Source organism: Mizuhopecten yessoensis, unplaced genomic scaffold (genome assembly GCF_002113885.1).
Source record: "Mizuhopecten yessoensis strain PY_sf001 unplaced genomic scaffold, ASM211388v2 scaffold4947, whole genome shotgun sequence".
NCBI classification, from domain to species: Eukaryota; Metazoa; Mollusca; class Bivalvia; order Pectinida; family Pectinidae; genus Mizuhopecten; species Mizuhopecten yessoensis.
The window spans coordinates 1,161,274-1,176,757 of record NW_018405801.1 but is presented as its reverse complement, the minus strand read 5'-3'; the positions used below and the strand labels follow the sequence as shown (position 1 = coordinate 1,176,757).

The 15,484-nt window shown below is 38.2% G+C and overlaps 1 protein-coding gene and 1 long non-coding RNA gene across 2 annotated transcripts; both read right to left on the bottom strand.

Annotated features, from left to right (window-relative positions):
• Nucleotides 1-285: 285 nt before the first annotated feature.
• LOC110450031 lies at nucleotides 286-8,123 on the bottom strand. The gene is made up of 4 exons (XM_021497240.1): nucleotides 7,957-8,123; nucleotides 3,280-3,433; nucleotides 1,633-1,797; nucleotides 286-555 (listed from the first exon to the last, which is right to left on the bottom strand). Exons 1-4 carry the CDS (start codon nucleotides 8,015-8,017, stop codon nucleotides 408-410), a joined length of 528 nt encoding a protein of 175 aa, XP_021352915.1. The 5' UTR covers nucleotides 8,018-8,123; the 3' UTR covers nucleotides 286-407.
• A 4,180-nt stretch (nucleotides 8,124-12,303) lies between these two features.
• LOC110450076 lies at nucleotides 12,304-15,387 on the bottom strand. Its single transcript, XR_002462932.1, has 2 exons — nucleotides 15,274-15,387; nucleotides 12,304-13,614 (listed from the first exon to the last, which is right to left on the bottom strand). It is a non-coding gene; the product is annotated as an uncharacterized LOC110450076 (long non-coding RNA).
• Nucleotides 15,388-15,484: the final 97 nt, after the last annotated feature.

The window sequence follows — 15,484 nt, the reverse complement described above, 5'->3', positions numbered from 1 at the left end:
TCACCCCCTAGACATTAAAATACAGCATCGGTAATTGTGACGTCATCAAAAGTGAATGACGATATGCATACCCCACGTGTATTTTTGTTAACAAACATAGCAGACTACTGTTGGTGAGGCTGTGACTGAAATAATAGGATGGGAGAAAAATAATCATCCCCTACCTTGAGGGTGTAACAGAGAAATCTCAAACCCTCGGGGTGATTTTTTTGGTTATCCAACCCTCGGCCGAGCCTCGGGTTAGACAACCAAAAAAACCATCCCTCGGGTTGGAGATTTCTCTGTCACACTCTCAAGGTAGAGGAAGATTATATTAGTCATGATGCAGAACGTGCTCAGGTGGATGCAATTTAGTTTCTTGAATATGAAGAATACACATATCAGATCACTTTCTGTTAATGCATATGTTAACTTTGGATGAGTTGTTCCTGAGCGAGATCTACCTTCTTTATATCCTCGACTGTTTCCTGTGTTAGTGCAATGGCCTGTCGTTCCTTGCATTTCTTCTTTAACTTTTGTTTCTGTCGCCTTTTCATTACTCGCCCTTCGCAACAACTGTTAAAATAATAAAAGGCGAAATATTAAAAAAGGAAATGAATCATCATGTTCCCTCCCCCTCTACAAAATACATAACTCATCCCCTCGGCATTGACTTTTTCCAGCATATTTTCATCTTCGAGATACTGTATAGTTGTTAATTTTCGCGGGGATTTAATTTCGATATATTCAGTCACAGACGACAGCGCGAAAATAAATACCCAGCAAATATAAACACCATGAATACACAGAGATAACAGCAAAGACCTGTTTCCACCTTTAATGCCGAATAACTGAGATAAAGTAACAATTCCATAACGTATTTTGCGTTACTTTGATACACCGCTTGAAAACAAAAATAAATCCCATAACAGAAATACAAAATCAATTGTTCCCTTTTTAGCGCAATAATTTTACCTGCCAACCTTGCACGAAATCCTATCCCAACAAACTAGTTCTGAAAGGGACAACTGCGAAATATACATGTATGTCCTAGGTTACATATGCGATCATTCCTAGCGCAAAATGATGACAAAATTAATATCCCACAAAGTATATTTGTTCTGCAATATCTATATTCAATAACAACGATATATCAATTACGTGAACGCGTACTCTAGTTGAATATTCTGAGGGGAAATATTATAGGCGTTATAATTGGAGTTGCGATAGGTGCTGCACGGAAATAACGCCACAATGAACCACACCTTAATCTCAGTCATCCTCGGTACTACAGGGGTCACGCTCACTTTCGCTCTCCGCACCCCTGGAATATGTCAAAGCAAAATCGAAGACTCAATGTGCACCACGTTGTGGATGAGACAATAAGACTAGTTTGATACTTTAATGTACATCAAAGGTATATGTCGGTCGCGTAATGGTAAAATTGAGTGGCTTTGAAGTCGGGTGTCGCTCCTCTTTAGTCTTCAAAGGACAGGTAACAGCTTAGCAATTGGTTAGGGTTTTTTAACCTGTAACAAAGCAAATAGCTAGGCGGCGTGAGCCTTAAAGTTTCCTATGACATAGTCCACGGGTGCAGGGAGCGAAAGTGAGCGTAAGCCCTGGATATATGTTGAAGCATGTTATCTACTTTACCAGAAACTCTCCTCCACTGCGTAGTACTTCTTCTGTGTATATCTCATACAGAGTCCGATACAGGGGACAGTGTCTCGCTTACACCACATCACGTAGAAGATAACGATAGCCAGTACTACTATGGCCCCTCCCACTGCACATCCAATGATGACTATTCTAGCCCATCTGTAATACACATACGACGTTCATATCAATCGTGCAAGACAAAATATTGGTTAGACAATTTAAATTAATAATGTTGAAAGCTAAAAATATGCCCCAAACATTTTGCAAACATATAACCATGTATGAGGGCTTTCATAGAAAGAGATAGGATGCGTCCGTCCGTTTGTTAAGTAATAGTAATATTGGAAGAGTCAAATGTTCTAATAAAGGAAACTTGAAGAAAAGCTGTTCAAGACTGATCTTTTGAGTTCTTCAAAATCTGCTTTCCATTAATTTTACTCTCATAGTATATAGTAATTACAAAAGGCTATAACCCTGATGTAATGGTTCTAGGAATAGTAATTAAAATAGTGAACAGTTTGGGCATTGGTTTGGCTTAGCAACTACATGTAGCAGAGCCGGCGATAAAACGTTCGATCCTTGTGAAGTTTCGGCACGTCCATGCTATGTGACCAATTTTTCTCGTGAAGATTGTAATACAAATTAAGAATAGCAAGTGTTTTGAAAATTGGCATGATGAATAAGTTAAGTTTCCTTGACGATTAAGCAAACCCTTTTTGCCAGCAGTACATATAGAATGGTTTGCAGACAAGATTTAAGTTATGTGAGGCGTCGTATCCTGAAACACTAACTCACTTATCACGCATACTTGGTATCCTTGAATGTAGCTAGGGCATTTGGATCAAGAACCTGAGCCTTGTGATAAGTATTTATTCTGGATTTCAAACTGCTAATTCTTTCTGTATTGATTGACATGAAAAAACATTAAACACACTGTGAAAGTATATCCAAATCAGCATTGTTTCGTTTTCCCCATTGAATTAGAGATTCAGAATCCAATCAATGATATGTGAGGCTGGATACTATGTTTAGTCATGAAAAGTGATCTATCTTAACAAATGGGTAATATTTAATTGGTCAGTAACTGCGTGGCCAACAGGTCAATATATTTGTATGGGGAAGCTGAGCAAGAACATGCTGAAGGAGTAGTTTGCGTAAGGTCATCTCCAAGTTTAGCTGTTGCAGAGTTTAATGTTTAACTAACATTTTAAATTCAAAAAACAAAAGTTCACTTGGAAGATAAACTATTTACGCTGGCTTGCACTCAATGATACTAGTCAGGTCTATTGCATGCATGATGCAACCTTGAACGTACCGTGGCTTTGTGACGTCATCAATATTAGTGTATGATGGAGGAGTTTTGATTTTTGTCCATGTTTTGTAACGTCACAACAATAGGCAAACATATGGCAGGAGTTGTCGTACATGTATGCAAATTCCAGAACAGTTCGTGGACAAACATCAGTCATGTGGAGAAAAGCCATACTCAACGATAACCTGATGTTGCACTATGGCTATCATGACCCCTGACCTTGCCTGTAGTGATGCACTACCTATCTCCCCTACCAAATGACCTTTGAACTTGTACAACCCGATATTTGACACATTGTCTACTGTACAAAATGCCTTGCGACACATTACCTTTCTCTCTCCTCACAACAACGCTTGACGTTGTCTATTGTACAACATCTTGTGGTTCCTGCAGCGATCATCTTGTCCGTTTGACAGTTGAGGTAGTTGCCCGTGGCGATGGCATCAAAGGTCGGGTCTATGATGCAATTTGGGTCGGTAGTCTCTAAAACAAATATGACAAAATACATGTACGTAATATACTTTCATTTCAGTTAACAATCATAAAACAATAAATGTAAAACCAAATTGAATATCAATAGCATGATCACGTGACTTTGACGTCATCATTCACCCTCAACAATGTCAGTGGTATGGAGCTCTTTGACTGTGCGTGCACACTATAAATACCAACATCAACCTCAAAAAGTTGCATAACTTCCCCTGAACATGCAGAGCCTCATTGTTCACTATAATGGCATACAACAGTGAGACAATTAGAGTTTGAGAAAAGTCTGATTTGTTTAAAAGTATCATTAAATGACTAAGAAGTTAAGTTGGTCAAAACATCCTTCTTCATTTTGGAGGTCCTGGGTTAAAATCTCAATATGCTTTTTGAATGTGTCCCTTTACAATTTAACTAAATGAGAGGCATGGCTCTTTTAACGTTTTGTAATTCTGAAGTCGTGTTATTTAAGGATTAACATGAATATATTTTTTCATGTTATAACACAAAAAACCGGAGTGTACTCTCATCATAAACCGCAAACATGAAAAATATATTCAAGTTAATCCTTAAAGTTTAGTCTGCTATACACAATCCCTGTGGAAATCCACTTTTAATGATGGACTCTTTTCTCTTAGAAATTATTGCGCTGCAGTATCAGCCAATCAAAAGCGACGTTACAAACGGCGACGTCATTTTTTGAAGTTATGGGCTGATAACATAAATTTTTAAACCAATGAAAAATGCTTGTACAAGCAAGATTAAATTATTAGTTATTAGTCGTGTCATAGATTTAACGAGTCATTGTGACGTCATAGTTTTTGTTCGACATTTTTTCAACTTTCAAATAAGCAAGATGGGCGTAACTTGAATCCATCGTAGACTTTCGCTATTGAAGAAGGCCAGGAGGCCGAAATATTAGGACTGAGAGTGACATTTGTTTTATCCTAAACTAATTGATACATCTTCTTTTAAATGAAGCTGAAAACAAAACCAGTAATATATATTGTTCACAAGTTTGGAAAGCATCGATGTATTTTACAAACATTCTTAATTTACCAGGTCTTACATAAATAGAAATGAATAAAGGCGTACAAGTATTACATGACACTTGTTATAATGTCAATAAATTCTGATAAACCTCTTCCTATTTACAAATTGTCACCCCTCATAATGTTTATAACACCATACCATCAATACAATTCAATATACTAAGAGCACCATCTGCATAGCATGATGTAATGGAGGAGTTCGTACATTGTCGGTCACACTGACATTGCAAGTTGGCACCGTACTACAAAGTAGATCATTCATTATGGGAAAAGGCTGTTGTGGAGCCTCTGGGAGAGAGAGGTTACTTTTATAGATTAAGTGGTATTTTCGTTACTGTAGTACATGTAGTAGGATCTAACCAACAGTGAAAGACTAGCATAAAATTCCTAGGATATGTATAGATAACATGACTGTGATAAATGTGATATTTAATCAAGTTTACCAATCAAAGAGGGAAATTTACAAAACATAGCATATCTAATCATTTAAAACAGTCAACATTAGTGATATATGATGACCTTTAAAACAACACCAATGGACATTCCATTAGAATAACTAGAGTATAAATTCACCCTAGCAACGGAACAAGGACCTAGATTCAGCACTAATTGCCAACTTATCATAGTGTTAAGGATATGTTACCATAGTAACGGAAAGTGGACCTAGATACAACACTTAAGGACAACTTATTGTAGTGTTTAGGATATGTAACCATAGTAACGGAAAGTGGACCTAGATACCACACTTAAGGACAACTTATTATAGTGTTTAGGATTTGTTACCATAGTAACGGAAAGTGGACCTAGATACCACACTTAAGGACAACTTATTATAGTGTTTAGGATATGTTACCATAGTAACGGAAAGTGGACCTAGATATACAACACTTAAGGACTATTTATTATAGAGTTTAGGATATGTTACCATAGTAACGGAAAGTGGACCTAGATATACAACACTTAAGGACAATTTATTATAGAGTTTAGGATATGTTACCATAGTAACGGAAAATGGACCTAGATACAACACTTGAGGACAACTTACTATAGTGTTTAGGATATTTCACCATTGTAACGGAAAGTGGACCTAGATACAACACAAATGATCAACTTATAACTATGTTAAGAATAACATGTTACTATAGTAACGGAGAGTGGACCTAGATATGTATACAACACTAATGGTATCCATACCATAAAATGTCATAATCATTTGCATCACTATAGAAACGGATATAACATCAATTGAGAATACCAGATACTACATGTTAGATTATCAAATAAACCACTAATAAAATATTAAAACAAAAGTCCTTGAATATCAGAGAGAGCTATAGTCAACGAGCGAAGCCTATACGTTTCTATAACGCGTGTGGGAATTTTGCCAGCGGCTTCTTCGACGTGACACGAATGTCCGATACTTCTCTCGAAGTGACGGGAGCGTTCGATGCTACTCTTGAAATGAATGGGGCGTTCGATGATGCTCTCAGCGATAATGGATCTCTAACGGAACATGCTATTTCTCGTCTGGCATATAACTGGTTTTCTGCTCGTGGTTTGAACATTCACACAACAGTAAGGGTCATATGAAGACGGGTACAAAAGAAAACACAACGCGAAAATAAGAGAAGGTAGGATATAAAAGAAAGGAATCAAATTAGGAACGACTTTGAACTAGCAATTTGTCTAGCATACATAGAATATTTTTAATGGTTTCCCATTGAATACCAATATGAATCACGTATGGCGCATGATACTTCAATATATGGCACACTCATGAAATTGTTTAAGCATTCCGTTACACTCGTGAAATAAAAATGTTATTCAATTAAATGGCACACTTCTGAAAGATTAAAGAATTCTGTCCCACGAGTCAAGCATAAATTATTAAACATTTTGATAAACATCACACTCTTGAAACATAACTGACATTAAACACATACTCATAATTTAGTCTGTTTATTGCATTTGGACACTTTGAAATCATGAAAGTACACAGAGAAACCGCTTCACTTAGAGAGTCGTAATCTCTTTCTATTTAAGGACCATGCCAAACACGCACGCTTCAAGCTTTGTATTCACTTGTTTTGTATTCTGTATGTTCTTTGGATTAAATATATTTCGTTAAATGAAAATTTCCCTATATTTCACTGGTAAAGAAATGAATACATATAAATAGAAAAATACGTTAGTATACCATTCTAAGTTAGACACCAAGGAGATGTTATTTGACTGATTTTAAAGAGTTCCAGACTGTAGAAAAAAATGCTTTAAAATATATTGGGAACTAGCGATCTTTAATTAGGAGTCTCGTTCATCCTGTCTCAATAAATGAAGAGTATCGTTAATCTAGTCTCCACTAATTCGGAGCCTCGTTAATCCAGCAGCAATTAAAACGAAGTCTTTTAATGAAGCCACCACTAAATTTATAGTTTCGTTAATCCTGTCACCACAGATCCGGAGTTTCGTTTATCCAGATGCCATTAATCCTCAGACTCGTCAATCTATCCACCACAAAACGAAGTCTCTTTAATGACGCCACCACTAATCTTTAGTTGCGTTATTCCATCTACCACTAATCCGGAGTCTTGTTTTTCATGCAGCAACCACTCATACGGAGCCTTTCTTATCCAGCCACCACTAATTTTTGAGTTACGTTAATCCTGCCACCAGTAATCCGGAAGTTCTGAAGTTTACCCAGCTACCACGATCCTAAGCCTCTTTAATCAAGCCACCACCAACCATAGCCTCGTTAGTCCAGACACTACTTATCCGGAGTGTCGTTAATCTGACCAATATATATATATCCGATGTCCCATTACTCAACCACCACTTATCTGGTTGTCCCACAATCCAGCCATCACCATTAATCATTTTGCCCCACTAACGGATCACCGACAATCTGGTTTCCAACACGAGCTTTTGGGCATCAAAACTTATCCAACTGTCTTATAATCCTGTTACTTTTGCTGATAACGGATGTAGCTGGATTATCGAGACTCCAATGCAATTAATAACAATTTACAACATGCCATTTTTTGAAGCTTTCTCAAAATGAAATTACCTGAAATAAATTCAACGTAACATTATATTGTAAAGTGTAACCTCATAATACAGTTTGCTTTCAAGTCCAAAATATTTCTGAATAAACCATGTTCTAGATTACAGAAACACGGCTGAAGTACAGTTTTAAATCGAAAAACAATGTATCCGGATTGCAGACGTTCGGATTAACAAGTTCCACTAAAATGGAATATATACACAATATGCATCAAATATACAAATTATACACACAAAAATACACCCAAGCGAAAATAAAATAAAACCCTTATATTACGTTGAATAGAATACGGTTGATTTATAAATGGTTAACCAGTATATGTATAGCATGCCTTGCTCTTGAGACGTATACGTAGCGTGACGGCTCTCCCCCTCCCCTCGCTCCCTCCCCCAGGGTTTAACAATACTTACTGGCTGCAAAGCTCGCTCCCAAAATGGTCAGTGCAACCAAAAGGCTCACAAGTGTGTCCATCTCTTGTCATGAGGCTCCGAACATGGTACTGTGGTACGGTACATACATAAAACACTTGGAGCATTACATAAGCCAGTCTTTATAGGGCCAAGTTTAGCGTTCTCTGATCGATAGGAACTCTTTAGTGAGCGGTGCAGTCCTCATATAATCGATAGATTGATCAGTATCGAGGGCCCCTCTCCGTACTGGTGTCACTGTATTGATTCGGGAAACACTGACGTCACGGCTCTACAGCTAGTGCAGAATCAAACTCGGCTACTGTTCGCCTAATAAGTTTATTTGATGCTTTCGATCACATTTAATCATACATATTTGGTGCATTCCGTATTGATTTTATTTCTTTTCCGTGGCAGGCAAGAGTTTCCGTTTGCTTTCCGTTTGTTTTATTTTACTTCATATGACCAACTGGGAAAGGCAGTGCCAATATTTTGACAAAATAATAAATATCTAAAATGAAGAATAAAATAGTTCATACACAAAATAACTTATCGAACTGGTTGCGAAATAACAAGTTTGATGTATTTATGAGAATTCATATTACGAAGTAGATTTTTTTAAGGAAAAATATTGAACTCTAAGTAAATATCTTTATACAAAATATATGTAAAGTCTACTTTTTATTATTTTTTTTGCAAATTCACATATTTAACTTCAAGCAAGGCCAAAACAGGTCAAATCAGTCTTGAAAATTGCTCTAAAGATATTTATTCTGGTTACAACTGGCAAAGCAACGTTTGATCCCAATCGTTATATCTCGGTCGATTCCAAGATGTACAAATAGTTTCGTAATGTGCCTGAAGAATTTAACATGAATGAAAACAAGAAAGAAAAACAAAGTTTGTAACTGTGACAATTGTCTTCAAATGGTTTCGAAATGAAGCAGTACTTTCTTTAGTGTAATTTTATTCCGTTTCTTTCATTTCACACAAAAATCGAACAAATTCACAAATGCACAAACAGAAATAGGATATGGGAACATGCTTAGAGCTGATATCTATCCACTTCTTTTAAATGAAATTTACAATTTTGAGATGGACAGCATTTTAACATTACGTTGTCCAAAGACTTTCAATCTGGTTTGAGTACTAGTTATATAAGATAAAAGCCAATGCTGAATCGTTGTTAGTCTACTGTACATTAAACGTGAGAGGGGGAGGGAGGTGTAGGGAATGGGAGGGGTGGGTGTGGTGTAGGGAATGGGAGGGCTGGGTGTGGTGTAAGGAATGGGAGGGGTGGGTGAGGTGTATGGAATGGGGGGGGTGGGTGTGGTGTAGGGGATGGGAGGGATGGGTGTGGTGTAGGGAATGGGAGGAGTGGGGGTGGTGTAGGGAATGGGAGGAGTGGGTGTGGTGTAGGGAATGGGGGGGTGGGTGTGATGTAGGGAATGGGAGGGATTGGTGTGGTGTAGTGAATGGGAGGGGTGGGTGTTGTGTAGGGAATGGGAGGGTGGGGGTGATGTAGGGAATGGGAGGGATCGGTGTGGTGTAGGGAAAGGGGAGGGGTGGGTGTGGTGCAGGGAATGGGAGGGATTGGGGGGGTGTAGGGAATGGGAGGGCTGGGTGTGGTGTAAGGAATGGGAGGGGTGGGTGGGGGGTAGGGAAGGGGAGGGATGGGTGTGGTGTAGGGAATGGGAGGGTGGGTGTGATGTAGGGAATGGGAGGGATTGGTGTGGTGTAGGGAATGGGAGGGGTGGGTGTGGTGTATGGAATGGGGAGGGGGGGGTGTGGTGTAGGGAATGGGAGGGGTGGGTGTGGTGTAGGGAATGGGAGGGATGGGTGTGGTGTAGGGAATGGGAGGGGTGAGTGTGGTGTAGGGAATGGGAGGAGTGGGTGTGGTGTAGGGAATGGGAGGGGTGGGTGTGGTGTAGGGAATGGGAGGGTGGGTGTGGTGAAGGGAATGGGAGGGATGGGTGTGGTGTAGGGAATGGGAGGGATGGGTGTGGTGTAGGGAATGGTGAGGATAGGGGGTGCCGGGTGCTTGCAAGAGATAAATGGGTCCGTATTAATGAAACCGTTCTCATGCTCAAACTCGGATTCTGTGCTCAAGCCCGTTCTCATGTTCCGGTGATAAATTAAGAACAACACATGATTATTTTGTTAGGGATTTGGAAAAACAAATTGAAGAGACTTCAAACCGAAAATTATTTCGAGTGGTTGTTAGGGACTTTTTGATCGTATCACACGTTCTTAGTGCGCTAAGAGAAAGTTTCCTTGCGCATAGATTCCATGCTTGAGCGCGAGAACGGTTTCATTGATACGGGCCCAGGTTAAACAAATATATATTTATCCAGATTTAAATTATTCAAATTCCCAAATTATATCATAAAGCGTTTCCATGCCCTTGCATACTACTTCCTGTCCGCCTCATACGAACGAACCAAACGCATATCTTCCTGTCGTTTGGAATCAATGACATCAAATGCAGTAGGCCTACTGGTATGTATATTACATCAGTGACTTTTATTTATCTAAATTATTAAACAAAAGACACAATCTTCTGTATTTTACGGTTTCAAACCATGTTTATAAGATCGTATATGATTGACAGTTCATTTCCTCCTTGTCGAACCCACGTTTCTTCAACAGTGGACGAACAATGGCTATTTTTAAACAGGTTTGGACACAGAACTACACCAGAGAATTGCTGCCTGTTTGTTTTACGTCCTATTAATTAAGGTGGCTCCACACTTTCGCAATTAACCAGCAAAATTCGTTGAAACTTTCATATAATGGTTATGCAACTATGTAGAGTTATCTAAACATAAACGAACAACAGTGGTCCGATCGGTTTGACCGTTTAAACGAAAACGGCCCAGGGGTTAATATAATTTGCAATACGATATTGAATGCCCGATACGCAATACGGAAATGACGACACGGTGTACATGCACATTTCGATCAAGATAATTGAGTCCGAGCTGTACTTTTTCCGGAAGTACGTCACGAAAATGGACGCTGATGACGATGTGTGGAGCCACCTTAACAGCTATGGTCATTTAAGAACGTGCCAGGTTTTGGTGGTGGAGGAAAGCCGCAGTTCCCGGAGTAAAACCACCGACCTACGTCCAGTACCTGGCGACTGCTCAACGTAGGTCTCGAACCCGCGACCCAGTGGTGAAGGACTAGCGGTAGTAGAATTTCTGACGCCTTAACCACTTGGCAACCGCGGCCCCCAAAGAACTGTTGCTGATGAAGAATATAAAAAGAGCATGTTTTTACACATTGTTTTCAAAGATATTGAGATGGGAACAACGTGTCAGGTACTCGCATTCAAATCTTGTCTTCTTTGACGTTGTCGCTGTGAAAATGTCAACAGTGGATTTCATCTCACCAAAGTTATCTCGTTTTTGTTATTTTCTTGATAAACAATTTAAGCTGAATTCTTAGGACAGACTATCTTCAAAAGTAAAACTTAGGAGGACGCCGCTATCTCATGTCCTACCTTTAAAACTGGTGGCGGTTAAAGGTCTACTTCACACTCCTTTGCAAGTATATGTACGTAAATTTGTGTGGCAATACAATTAAACAGTCCTGTGTCTGTTTCAATTCTTATTAGAAACACTTTAATGCTAGCTGAGTAAAAAGTAAATACATGTAGTAGTATGTGGGTTTTGTGTTGCTGTTTTTTTACTGTGTGTGAGCTTTACAAACGGGTTAAATACAGGCAAGGTCTTGAGTTGTTTGATTTTTTAAGAACTTCAAATGGTAATTTTTTTTCAATAAATACAGCAACTTTCAATTAAATACAGCTAATCTATAGTTAACAGCTAAATTGTCAGCTTTTCCCTATAATCCATTACACAGAGTCAATGCGTTCACAACTAAGGCATGCTCATTACATATGTTTTCTATTTGCTTTTCTGCATGGTAGCTCTCAATGATGATGTTGAGTTGATCTTGGCGATATCATTAGTCGAATTTGTAACGACGAGAGTCTAACGGTGGTATCATTTAGTTCGACTACATGTATTATTTGTTAGATGGCGATCCCCTGCCTTGGACGCTTACCCAAACCAACCAAACGGCGACATACTTCTAAATGAACATGTTTCTCAAAACGTTCTTTTACCAGTTGGCTTGCAATTAAAGGCGATCTCGCACCATCATACATACAAAATTTAATTATCCACATAGTATCACATTTTGACATCAAAACAATTATGCATCAACGTGTATAATCGTTTTGTGAATTCAAACCCTTACGAATGAAATCGTGAAAATAGACGTGATTGGACGTTGTTTCATATTAAACGCAGCAATACCAAAAATTAAAACAACAAAAAGTAACTGCTTATTCTTTTAATTCCCAATGTTTTAGAAAAGAGATTCAATAAAGTTTTTTTTTATCCGAATTGTCCTTTAAACTGATCCGAGAATTGTAGAAGAAGTCTACACAAGGTTTCATGGAGTCAGTTTTTCCAGGGTATGACCACAGTTGGTGAGAAACCTCTGCAGGTCAATGAACGACATACGAGTAGCATATCGTTTGTCCAGTGGATGGAAATTGAGAAGCTTTTCTTGGGTGCAGATCGATTGCATTACTGCAACTGTGACTTTTCCGTCCGTGTCTTGTGGTAACGCTAACGGAGTTACCTCCCCTGGACAAACACCCAGAATACACGATACCTCGGTAGCAGAGGCAAAAGAAAAGTTCCTGTAAGCTTTAAGTTTTTGTCTCAAAGATTTCAAATCAACCACTTCGTCTTCAAGGCAAATTACCAAATAGAAACGCCCTTTTCTGTCTTTCAGAAACAAGTTCTTGCAATAGATCGTTGCGTCATTCGGGTCTCTGTGTTCTTTTGGCAAATATTTCACGCTTTCTGTTGAAATACTAAGCTCCGAAAAAGTTTCAAAAAGTTGCAAGGATTTCTTATTTAGATCCGTTGGTAATTGGCTTATTTTAGGACACGGAGCAGATTTGCTCTCCGAAGTAATTTTGGGTGTATATGTGTTTTTCTGAGTCATAAGAATCTGATTTTTAGAATCTCGAATTGTTTTGAAAATTTGGAAATGTAAGCTCGGAAATAAATATGAAAGAAAGAAAAAAACGCCCGCCACCTCCCCTAACCCGAACCCCCGGGCCCCTTCACGGGCCCCTTTCTCGTGGGCCGCCATTTTGAGGATGAAAGCATGGCCACCTTCATTTACACTCGCATCTGTTCGCGCGTTCCATCAATATCTTTCTCCATTCGGAATACCATCTGTGTATTTCCGTGAATGTTACGATATTATCAAGACCATGTGTCCGTCTTCAACTGCTTTCCATCATACAATTCTAGTGCTCATTCCGGGGTTCTGAGCACAAGCATGACCAAAAGTGCTGATGAGCATCGCCTATCCTGCATCTAAATCGACTGCAGCTAGGCGACCGAAATACACGTGCATTTGCAGCACGTGCTTTCCGATCATGTTTGCTAGAAGTGCAAACAAAACACTAGTTGTTCCACGGTATAGTTGCAGCCTACCACCGACACATATCGTTCTCCTCTTATGCCCTAAATTGCCATGTTGGTTCGGGACGAGTCTTCCACGTTCAAATCATACGCTCCATTATTCCTTAAATCATCATGCTGACTTCTTATCAAAACATCACGACTCCTGCAATTAAAAAGGAGAAAATTTCAATGACAAACACTTTAAGTTTCTAATAAAAGAAATATAAAAAATAATAATAATGAAAAATATGGTTCAAATAAAATAAGTATAGAATATAAATATTGAATAATCTAGATAAATGTGATTCGCTGATAGTTTAAGTCTTGAAAGGAATAACAATGGTATGTCAATTTTAATAAACGGGGTCAATTGGTATTTAAAGTCGCACGTGCAGACGCAAAATAAATGGTGAAAATTCCATATTTGCATTTATCTCGAGTTTGGGTATTAGACATGAATTCATATAGAATGTTGCTGATGGCTATAAATTTGTACAATAGTATGTCCACTTTCCAATATCGTGCTAGGCTCTATTTTAATTGATACATGCAAGCCTTAACTTGAAAATGTGCATATCAATGCACCCTGATGAAGTAATGAGAACATCTACGATGAGCATTCCAGTCCACGTGCTGTATAATGACAGTAATAACATGGCGTGGATAATGCGCATTGGGGAATAGCCGATCGTGTCTAAATATAATATTTACGAAATATTTCACTTCGCGATCGGCCTTTTATACGATCTAATGGAAAAAGATATAAGCTGATAGAATATAAGTCGATATTTACAGTTATTTTTTATGCAAATATTATAAGAAATTGAAATTTTGATACGACATCCCCTATATGTTTGCCATCATTTTTTGTTTGTTCAATCGAGCCCAATGGCCAACTTTCATAGCTACCTGTTTGTGATTCAAAGTTATATCGACCGGTTGCCAATCCGGGGTTTTCCCCCCGTGATTCTTTGGATTGAGGGCCGGGTCTGAGTGGTTTTTCAGATCCGTCCTTATTTTTTTCTCTTTTCTTTTTCTTATTTTCATAATTGGTGAATACGATCACACAAACATACAACAGAAACCATTTGCATTACATGTAAACTGAGAATAAACTCAAAGAACTGTCATATAATAGGCAACGATTCGTCATTAACATTCTGAAAAGAAATTTGATTTCAACTTAGTTTAAACAGATAATCAAGCATACAAACAGACTATGATGTATCAACTTCAGATCTGTTAGAACGTTTGCGAGTGCATCTTTTACTTCTGCGGCCTAAACTATGTTGGAGAATTCAGATTAAAATCATAGTATTTTGTTGAATACCTCATTGCTTCTTATCCGTAAATGGTGCCGTCCATTTTGACGATTATGTCGGTACTTGTTGGAGGGAGGGGACTACATTACATTAAGATATGTATTGGTCTTATTCAGTAGTTTTTTAGTGGTTAAGATAAAAGGGTTAAAAAGTGTGTATGTATTTATATGCCTGTGTGTAAATTATTTGCCTACCAACCTTCTCTCATTTTTACAGTCGTATGTTACCTTGAAACACACATGTTATTGTTTTGGCCTTATATACAATGTATATTGATAGGTAGCTTTCCGCAATGCGGATTAAAAAAGATATAACTTACCCAGCACCTTAAATAAGACTCTAAACACGTATTTGTTCACTTCTTAGTTATTAACACATCATCTTATTGTCTTGCATTGACATACGGAATCAGAGACATATAAAGCCAGTAGTATATATACGTTCTCTGATGGAATTAAATAAGATCTTATTTCGTGATTAGACAGTAAGATTTGACATACCTTTCGTTTAGAGCATTTCCAGTACAGTCAGTGTTCAGCACATGTTTAGCATATGATTTAAGCTGAGATGTAAGTTTAGTAATGACAATTCAGTAACCAACACAAGGATTTATATAGAAGTAAAATTTATTTTTAGATTATCCCGTTATAGAAATAATGTTTATTCATATAGTCGATAACATGCAGATATCATAAACTGTCCGTAATACCG

Bases quoted from the DNA above. Each gene is read 5' to 3' on its own strand.
- LOC110450031 (XM_021497240.1), bottom strand. From the start codon at position 8,017: ATGGACACACTTGTGAGCCTTTTGGTTGCACTGACCATTTTGGGAGCG. The intron at 3,434-7,956 runs GTAAGTATTGTT...TATTTGTTTTAG, and splicing joins GGGAGCGAGCTTTGCAGCCA to AGACTACCGACCCAAATTGC. The intron at 556-1,632 runs GTAAAGTAGATA...TTATTTTAACAG, and splicing joins GCAGTGGAGGAGAGTTTCTG to TTGTTGCGAAGGGCGAGTAA.